A 9,227-nucleotide genomic window follows, 5' to 3' on the forward strand; every position below is an offset into this window, starting at 1 on the left:
AAGTGCGGCTCTTTTGGAGAGCTAGAACTCCATCCATCGGTTTTGAGATTAGCACGAAATGACATAAGACATATCGATAGAACTTCTCGAGGAACTACCAGTACTCTAATCAAAATTTTAGAAATCGAAAAAAAAGAAGTATAGCCCTTGAGCAATAAATATACGTTAAGCAACTAATATGTGGATATATTTAATATGACGTAATATTTTTATTAAATTAATGACGTGAGAGGAAACCCAAAATGACAGAAATGACTAGAAGAGAGTAAGGTGACATATTAAATTTGCCATTAAACGTTTGCTATGTCAGTTTTCCATAATGGATTTCTAGTGTAGCAGATTTAATAGACGTTTTGATATCACAATGACGTCAGTATTGTTCCGCCCGTCAAAATGGTGCTGCGAGAGAAAACGCGTCAGTCGGGATATAATAAACTTCTGGAACGCACGCATGTTCATAAATATTGACAGCCAGCCGACATAATTATTAATTACCTTGTAATTACTTGCGCATTTCATTAGGGCCGCATTTGCTTTGTGGAACTGGAATGTGACAAGCGGCTTTTGAGCTTGTTGCATATATTAAAATAATTCAACAATGTATTACGCGAATTAATGTTTCGATAATATAATAGCAGCCTATTATACTTGTATAAATATATATATATATATATATAGTACGTGTGTTTGTAGATGTATACGTGCGTGAGCGGAACGTTATAATTTTGTCCTCTGTAATACAATTGTACAAATAATTAAAACAATTTATGGTAAAAAAAAACCTTATTGTGAATTGTAAAGTAATTGGACGCCTCGATAAATGCAATTTGTCTGCATTAATAATGGACCTTTAATCAGGTAAAGCATAAATACCGGTGTAATTTAAATAAATGTAATAATATTCCACGTAAATATCTCAAGGAAAATTATTATCCCTGGAGATATATATATATATTGTCGTTAACAATCTAATTTTATTTATTATATAATTTTCTATCCTCGGTACACACGTCTTTGGTCTAAAATGAATATCACCGCGAAATTACGGCACTCAGTAAACATTGCGTGGTATCCGCCAAATAGCGGTTTGATATTTGGATCAAAGTGATTTTAATTATCAAATAGTTGCATATGTAAAATACGCCCTGCACTGAGGTATACAAATTAGCAGAAATAAAAAGAACTAAAAGAAACATTAATCGTAAAAAGAGTTATGTTAAATCGAATCGAATTCATCGTTGAAGCTCGTACGCGACGCTAATTGATTCTCTCGGCTTGCTTACTTATTCGTACAACAAAAATTATTAAACTAAGAAAAAAAAAAAAAAAAATTAGTTGCGCGACGAATTTAAATTCCTTTTAGTTCCGAATAAATTCCAAAACGCGACACCACTGTCGTCGATAGGTTGAAATGGCGAGAGCGATGCGCGAACTGTTACGTTACCGATGTATTTGATCTCCCAACCTAAAAGTTAACGCGGCGTTATTCGAGCGAGGTGCGATCGTTCGGAATCTAGTCTAGAGAAAGGAGATGAGCGATGCTGAGCTCCAAGAAGAGGAAAGAGAAGTGTTACTTTCGATATATGACGGTGATCCAGCTTTCAAACAGCTGACACCGACAACATTTCAATACAAGGTGCAAAATCTTCTACTCTGTAGCTTTCCTACCATCGTTTCCTCACTTTTATGCGCTTTTCCGTACAGTCGGTTATATATAGTCGTATGACAGTAATTATTTTTACAGTATGGGGAAGATAACGATATGAAATCATTTCTATTGGAAATTTCGTGGGGCCCAACATATCCTACGGAAAAACCCACCATAAATATGAATACATTTTACAATAAGCACATGTAAGTACAACCAACTGACCTCTTAACTATTCTTGCCTGCCTGATTACTTTTATTAAAGATGAATAATTGGAACATACAGTGTACAAGAAGTAAAAGACATAGTGGTGAGTCACATAGAGGCAGAGATTGATCAGTGGTTAGGTAGCGCCATGACGTACACGTTATTTCAGTCTGTTCAAGAACATTACGCAGACTTGGTCTGCATGCAGCCAGATTCAATTGCCGACGTAAATGCACATACCGACAAACTGAAAATAACAGAGGAGAGCCAACAGGTATACAAATTGTATTATTGATTAAATTAAATATTATTGCAAGGTATTAGATTCTAATGCTTTTAAGGCCGAAGAAACTATAAAGAAACCAAAAAAAGAACATTTAAGTAAAGCCCAAAAGCGTAGGCAGTGGAACAAAGCAGACGGTAAAGGTGAAAGGCAGCGAGGGTGGAACTGGGTAGACATAGTGAAACATTTATCGCAAACCGGACCGAGAACAGAGGAGGATTCATAGCTTAAGGTTATATTTTATACACTATATAAAAAGCGTGTTATATTTTTATATATTGTTGGAAATAAAATCATTTCCTTATCTATTTTTCAAAGTAATTTTATTCAAATCGTATATTGTTTTTTAATTATAGCTAAATAAAAAAGAATTTATTTTAATCAAGAATAATTAATAGTTATGCATACAATAGAATTTCAATATTTAATCGTTATCACAGATAATTATGTGTGTCCTTTTTATTCACCGTCTATAGAAAATCTCCATGCGTCAACTGCCAGCAAATTAGTTTCCGTTTTCCACCCTGGAATCATTAGTTTTATTTGTTTGTACGTATTAACTAAAAGTACAGCTCAAATTAAAAATTAGTTTAGCACATACCATTTTTTTCTAGACTTTCGAGAAATGTTTTATATTCGTCAGAGATAATTTCATCTATAGCACAAATACTTTGTATAGTTACAGACGATAAATGCACGTTGCTATTTGAACTCCTAAATAATTTGTGTAGGATATATATGTTCAACAATGGATATGAAATTTCAGATGTTTCAGGTGTCAATAATATATCCTGTATAACGTAACGTAAAATTATTATACAAATATGTGAATTTAAAATTATTGACATAAGTATATAAAAAAAACTGTGATTTCTTACTATTGGTATTTTTCTTGCAATGCACAGATAAAAAGCACACATAGAAGCATAGAAATATGCTTCCAATATTTCAACAGGTTGCGCATTTTTTTTAAGAATTATAAAAATATTTCTCTTTTTAATATCTATCCCTAGTATGTACTTTCGGTTTTTGAAAAATTTCAACAAAAATTCCGTTTCTATGGACGAAATTATATTTCTTTTTAAGATACTTGCGAATGATGCGCCGATTTTTATATGAAAACCGTGTACGTTTCTAGCTGAAAGTAATATTCAACAAATGAAATAGTTTCTTAAACAGCTAGCGAATAAGTAATTAGATAATTTCAATATCTTACTAGGATTTTTGAGAAGAAACACCGATTCTTCCTTATTCACTTTTTGTGGCTTGGGAATCTGTTCGTTCGTAATAAAATTTTTTATAATTATAGCCAAACGATCTTCATTGAGCGTATCTAAACATAACGCTTTAACTGCTGAATAATTCGCGTAGAGATGAACTGCCACCAGGAAGAGGTACAATTCTAATAAATATCTGTACGTATATTACTTGATCGTTATTAATAATATTCATAATGGCAATAAAACGTTATAAATATACTAGATACATACCGCCCGTCGTGAAATAAAGACAATATAAAAATTCCAAAGAATGACGCGATCAGATTCACGCAAGTTTCTTGACTCCCATCCTTCGCGGAGACATCTGCCACGTTATTTTGTATCGCCTATGACCAGAAAATCAATCAGTATAAATAAAATTATGCTATATAAATAATTATTTACCTGATGATGAATTAATGCTGTTCTCGTTGCTCCACCGGCAACACCAACAATAGACTTCATCGTTGTCGAAACACACAAGATCAGAACAGAGTACGACGAAAAATACGGCACGAGCAATTCTATCCCTTTGGCTATGTCGTCCAAGATATCGGCAAATAATCTCCATTTTTTGCACTGTCCATCCAATTTAGTACTATCGAGGGGGGAAAAAAAAAACAAAGCGTGAAAGATGTAACATATTAATTCTCAGAGAATATTCATCCCAGGAAACGCGGAATATCCCTGCGACGTTATATGTCGCTGCAACGTCACTAATATTCCGCGTTTCCTGGGATTCTTAATTTGCACGTTTTTTACCCATTCCACCAAGCAAACATAATACTGCCAATCATTCCAGTGCCGCTCTTTAGAATCCATGTTATCGCTGCTGCTAAGGGTGTAGCGTTCGACTCGCCAACTCCTATACCTTTCATTATGGAATGTGTCGTCAGCGTGCCTGTTATAGTACTTGCAAAGGCCTGAAAAATATTAAATTAATTTCTGTAAGTCATTGCATTTACAACGTAAGGCAGAGAATGGAACTAACTCACGTATGTTAACTACATTTGTAAAACTGGAAAATGATCCGTGGCATCGAACTAACGTCAGTCGAGCATATTTACCTAGGAAATATTTAAACTAACCTGCACCGTGTCCCATATTTGATACGCCGTGTAGTCCGGGTGCACGCTGCTCGGATATCCTTGCGGCAGAAATATCTGTTTGAGGACGGATGCGATTCGGAAACGTACGGCCTGGAACTCGGTGGAATCGAGCTTTGCTTCGTTCGCGCTGAAACCATCTGGCCAGGTGTTAACGCTCAGTCAATGCGAAATCAAAACTAATCGAGGCCGATAGTAATAATACTAATAACGATTCGTCTCTCGTTGCGTACGTCACAAATACGTTACCTTTTGACTTTACATAAACGGTCTCTTTATCACTTCCGTAACTTTCGCGAAATAGAACGCGCATACTCGCGAGAAGAACGTGACGAAGATAGTAAAAATCTTACTACGTTTACTCGAGCGCCACGCGGACTCGTCGTCACGCGTGGAAAAAAAAAAAAAACACTCGGCGGTTTAGAGACTCTCAGGAAGTTCGCTTTGCTCGAAAATAAATTAACACTTTAATAAATAAGACAAGGCAAGAAAATTAATATCATAAAAAATATATATTATATTTTATTTTTATCTTTACTATGTAATATTTTACATTTTTATATTGCGATTAATTAATATATATATTTTTTTTAATTCTAAATTATTTAAACCAAAAATTTTAATCGGAATCTCCTAATAATTCTTTCTTTTTGGTTTCCAACATTTGTTCACCTTTACTTACATACTGGTGATAAAGGATATCTATATAACTTTCTGTTCTAAATACTACATCTTTAGCCAATTTGTCCTTTTGCTTTATTGCTTTCACTTGCTTGTTTCGTATCTCTCTGATATGGTCACAGTATTTGGTGTAAAAAGCTTTTGCATTTTTAGATAAGGTCTCTCTATGTTCCTTTGTTACTCTGTAAAGTAAAAAGATAGGCAAATGTTTTTGAATCGTGTTAGAATAATAGTTACGTTCAGTTATATTTTTATATTAATAATAAATCTTTATATTTATATTAATAATATTTATTTTACTGACAGGCAATATAAAAATAATTATAATTAATTAAATGCTACTTATCATTTTTTATCCATTACTTATTGTATAATTAAAAAAAAAAAAAAGATTTATAAAATTATAATTAATAATACTATTACGCTTGCTTTTAAAAATAATAATATTCCTCACTTTTCTTTAATTCTAAATAAAAGGCAAAGTAACTTACTTAGGAATAGGAACATAAATTGTAGTCCCATCTTGTTGCGGATTTAATTTCATCTGATTTGTCGTAAGGCTGCTCAGAATGTTAGGAATAGCTTGTGGGAAATTAGATACATTCAGTACTATCAGTTTAGGTTTACGACTGATTTGTGCAAGTTCTTGCAATGTATAATTATTCCCTTCAAACTTAACAGGCAACATCTCTATGGCGCCAATACTTGATCTTACTGATAAATGCCGAATAAAATTATTTTTTAAGTCTTCGATCATTTTGTCGAGTTGAGACTTTAATTTATCAACGTCAACTACTTGTTCAAATTCATTGTAATCAATGTGTTGTAGCCCCTGCTTCTTCTCACCGCGATTTTTATTCTTTGCCAACGTAGAAGTAATCGAAAAGTCTCTTACGTTATTCACGCCGACGTGATTATAAAGTGAGCAATTTAAAATGTCACAATACTGAGTGATCGCCGGTGGTCTTTGGTGGCTTTGAAAACAATACGTTCTTTTATCTGACAAATATTGACGCACATGTTTTTTTATTGGTATCGATGTTAAGATTGCTGTATAATTTTTTAACTGGGCATTAGCACAGAAACGTATGCTTAAGCTTCCCATTTTTATTACTGTAACAATATAAAAAAATTAAAATATTCTGCTCCCATATATAAACAGTATAGACGTCTAAAATATCGAATACCTAACCTTAATACATTGTACGTACTAAGCGTGCACACCTTATAGGTTAAAAGTATGCACCATCTTTCAGAGCATTCGCGAGTGGTTACGTTCGATGTTCGTGTCGTTGAAATGTAATTTTGCAATATTTTTTCACATATCCTATATTATAATTACTCTTACATTTTCGATATTATTTTTCTTTCAGCACGTATAACTAAAGCGGCGCAATGCGTAGGTCTACATAACTCGCGTTTATTATTTAATCGCGGTAGTCAAGTATTATTATCGGTGCAAGCATTATAATTAACTCGAAATCATCTAATCTATTTCGAGACAATTGCAATTCACTTGTTTATTCGGTTATATAACAAAGGATGTTAATATCACATAAATTCTCTACTGTGGTCTTCAATATTCTCAAAGATAAAAATCAAAATTAATCGATTGCATCTAATGTTAAAAACAACGTAATATCAAAAGATGAAAATAAATGTTCGTATTTGTAGACAAGTGTATAATCGCCGTGCCTATTTTACCGTCGTTGTCTTTCGTGTATCTACTTTAATTAAATAAATTTTTACTGTTTAGAAAACAAAAATATTAAGAATTATAAAATATTTTCTCGATAATTAGATATAAAATAAATGATCACACATACACAATACGGTAAAGAATGGATTGAAATACTCTTTAACGGCTATATACAAATATGACTTTTTTTTTTTTTTTTTACTAAGCTAATGTAATAGGCATTACATTACTTTACATTTTTAGTATCGATAGATCGGATTTGATAGTTAGGGTTCGATCCACGATTGTAGCACCTTATACCTTTCTAGAATATGATATCTATAAAATACTGCTACATATCTCACATTTTAGGTATTGCCATGAGACATATTCTTTATGGAAATACATCCTTCAATGTTTCTTGTAAACGTTTGTGTTAATAACATTTGACAAGTTCGTAAATCATCCTGTTTTTTTTTTTTTTAACTTGAAAAGAAATATGTAATTTTAAGAAAAAAGACATTTTGTAAAATATTTCTCTTAGCAATATTTAAAAAAATCTGCTGAAGAAGCCACCCTTCTTAGTAGACTTCTTAGAAGACTTTAAGAAGATCTGATCAATGTCTTTGAAAACTTTATCAGCGGACTGAGCGGCATTAACGTAATGATGTATCCCTCGCAACCCGTAATAATCGACGAGAGGTGCCGTTTGCGTGTGATATGTGGCCAATCGTTTTTTCAAGGCTTCCTCGTTGTCATCGGATCTTCTGATCAAAATTTCACCAGTAATCTATCAAGATAAAGATTATGCTTCAATATGGACTTAAATAATTCACCGAATTACATAACAATTATATTTTGCATGTTATCCATCGCTAAAACATATGTTGTTAACATTATCTCTGGTAGATATATTTATCAAATTGTACACAAGGGTCAGTATGTTGCTACACTTATTTTTCATTAGCATTTTACAAAAAATCTGTAGATTAAAAAAATACTTTTTTAAATTATATATTATAAAGATCCATCATATTCTTTGCTACTTACATCATCCTGCATGGGGACTTTGGGAGGAGCAAACTCCTCGTGATATGTTCTACCACTATCTGGATGTATCAATCTACCCGTGATTCTTTTAATCAATAATTTGTCATCGATACCAAATTCAATCACGGCATCGAGTTTTGTGTTCTTCTTGTCTAGCATTTCGTCAAGCTATACACAAACAAATTGGTCAAAAATAGCAATTAAAATTTTTTTTTTAAATTATATTACATTTTAATTTACCTTTTCTGCTTGAACCACAGTTCTTGGAAAGCCATCCAACAAGAAGCCACGCTTGCACTCAGGTCTGGTCTCTAGATTATTCTCAATCATACTAACCACCAAGTCATCACTAACTAATTTGCCATCATCCATTACTTTCTTTATCTGAGCTCCAAGATGAGAACCAGACTGGGCTTCAGCTCTTAGCATATCACCCGTGGATAGATGACATACGCAATATCTATCTCTAAATAGTGGGGCCTAAAAGAAACATTATTCAAGTTAATTCTTGGTAATACAATTCATTAAGAGTTCCAGCATGACTATTAGTTTAGGAATGCTTTCCAGGCATCTTCAATTTTAATTAAAAATTCATAATTAATAAAAATATACTTAATAATTAAAAAAAAAATTCAGAGAAGTATGCAAGCTGTTGCAAAGATCAAGTTACAGCACAAACAAAACAGATCAATTTATCTTTGATATCGTTAATAGACCAGATGGATACAAAGCGGCATAATTAATTCACCTTATTTTACTCAATTTATCGGATCGCATGCACGATTTCTCTCTATAATTCTAACTTGAAGATAGCGAAATGGAATTTTTTTTAAGAATAAAATAGATAAAAAGGATAAAACCTGAGTGCCCTTGCCGCTACCGGGAGGTCCCAAGAACACCGCGTTCACTCCACTCGATGGTGTCTCGAGTTTCTCTTTCGGAATTACGTCCACTTGTGGCGGCATATTTTACGGTTACCTCAACGAGACGAGAATTCGGGTATCTGTTCGCGGGAATGCGACTACGTTCGTTGCAGGAGCCGCCACCGCGTCACCACGTACAATAACCACGCGCAACAAATCGTTGGAACATCCTGCCGAGGCACGCAAGGTCGAGATATAAGTTACACACGCGTAAGCAAATCAACGGTCGGTGAAACTGGCCTTTGGCCGATACGCGGCACGCCTCATCTGTCGACTGTCCCGAGAAACCGGCCTTACGTTGTCAGCCTGTCGTTTTAAACTACTGCAGGAAATATCGCGAACAAAAAAAAAAGTCCACACATATCGTCGACATCACGTGTAGATATACGAT

General features: G+C 33.6%; 4 protein-coding genes across 5 annotated transcripts; 1 reads left to right on the forward strand and 3 right to left on the reverse strand.

Annotated features, from left to right (window-relative positions):
- The first annotated feature begins 1,420 nt into the window (after window positions 1–1,420).
- On the forward strand, window positions 1,421–2,460 carry LOC139105696 (RWD domain-containing protein 4). Its single transcript, XM_070661938.1, has 4 exons — window positions 1,421–1,636; window positions 1,745–1,854; window positions 1,935–2,130; window positions 2,198–2,460. Exons 1-4 carry the CDS (start codon window positions 1,532–1,534, stop codon window positions 2,363–2,365), a joined length of 579 nt encoding a protein of 192 aa, XP_070518039.1. The 5' UTR covers window positions 1,421–1,531; the 3' UTR covers window positions 2,366–2,460.
- Window positions 2,461–2,526: 66 nt separating this feature from the next.
- LOC139105692 (RUS family member 1) lies at window positions 2,527–4,907 on the reverse strand. The gene is made up of 9 exons (XM_070661932.1): window positions 4,754–4,907; window positions 4,487–4,644; window positions 4,161–4,321; window positions 3,804–3,996; window positions 3,630–3,745; window positions 3,356–3,552; window positions 3,018–3,277; window positions 2,741–2,930; window positions 2,527–2,663 (listed from the first exon to the last, which is right to left on the reverse strand). Exons 1-9 carry the CDS (start codon window positions 4,815–4,817, stop codon window positions 2,599–2,601), a joined length of 1,404 nt encoding a protein of 467 aa, XP_070518033.1. The 5' UTR covers window positions 4,818–4,907; the 3' UTR covers window positions 2,527–2,598.
- A 101-nt stretch (window positions 4,908–5,008) lies between these two features.
- Window positions 5,009–6,697, reverse strand: Mrrf1 (mitochondrial ribosome recycling factor 1). 2 transcript variants are annotated; one of them, XM_070661935.1, is made up of 3 exons: window positions 6,378–6,697; window positions 5,677–6,298; window positions 5,009–5,367 (listed from the first exon to the last, which is right to left on the reverse strand). In XM_070661935.1, the coding sequence occupies exons 2-3, from the start codon at window positions 6,288–6,290 to the stop codon at window positions 5,124–5,126; spliced, it is 858 nt and encodes a 285-aa protein (XP_070518036.1). In that variant the 5' UTR covers window positions 6,291–6,298; window positions 6,378–6,697; the 3' UTR covers window positions 5,009–5,123. The 2 variants fall into 2 exon arrangements, with proteins under 2 accessions (XP_070518036.1, XP_070518035.1); XM_070661934.1 differs by having other exon boundaries at window positions 5,677–6,697.
- A 197-nt stretch (window positions 6,698–6,894) lies between these two features.
- Ak2 (Adenylate kinase 2) lies at window positions 6,895–9,064 on the reverse strand. The gene is made up of 4 exons (XM_070661936.1): window positions 8,774–9,064; window positions 8,154–8,393; window positions 7,914–8,081; window positions 6,895–7,653 (listed from the first exon to the last, which is right to left on the reverse strand). Exons 1-4 carry the CDS (start codon window positions 8,876–8,878, stop codon window positions 7,414–7,416), a joined length of 753 nt encoding a protein of 250 aa, XP_070518037.1. The 5' UTR covers window positions 8,879–9,064; the 3' UTR covers window positions 6,895–7,413.
- Between the last annotated feature and the right edge of the window lie 163 nt (window positions 9,065–9,227).

Source organism: Cardiocondyla obscurior, linkage group LG09 (genome assembly GCF_019399895.1).
Source record: "Cardiocondyla obscurior isolate alpha-2009 linkage group LG09, Cobs3.1, whole genome shotgun sequence".
Lineage (NCBI taxonomy): Eukaryota > Metazoa > Arthropoda > Insecta > Hymenoptera > Formicidae > Cardiocondyla > Cardiocondyla obscurior.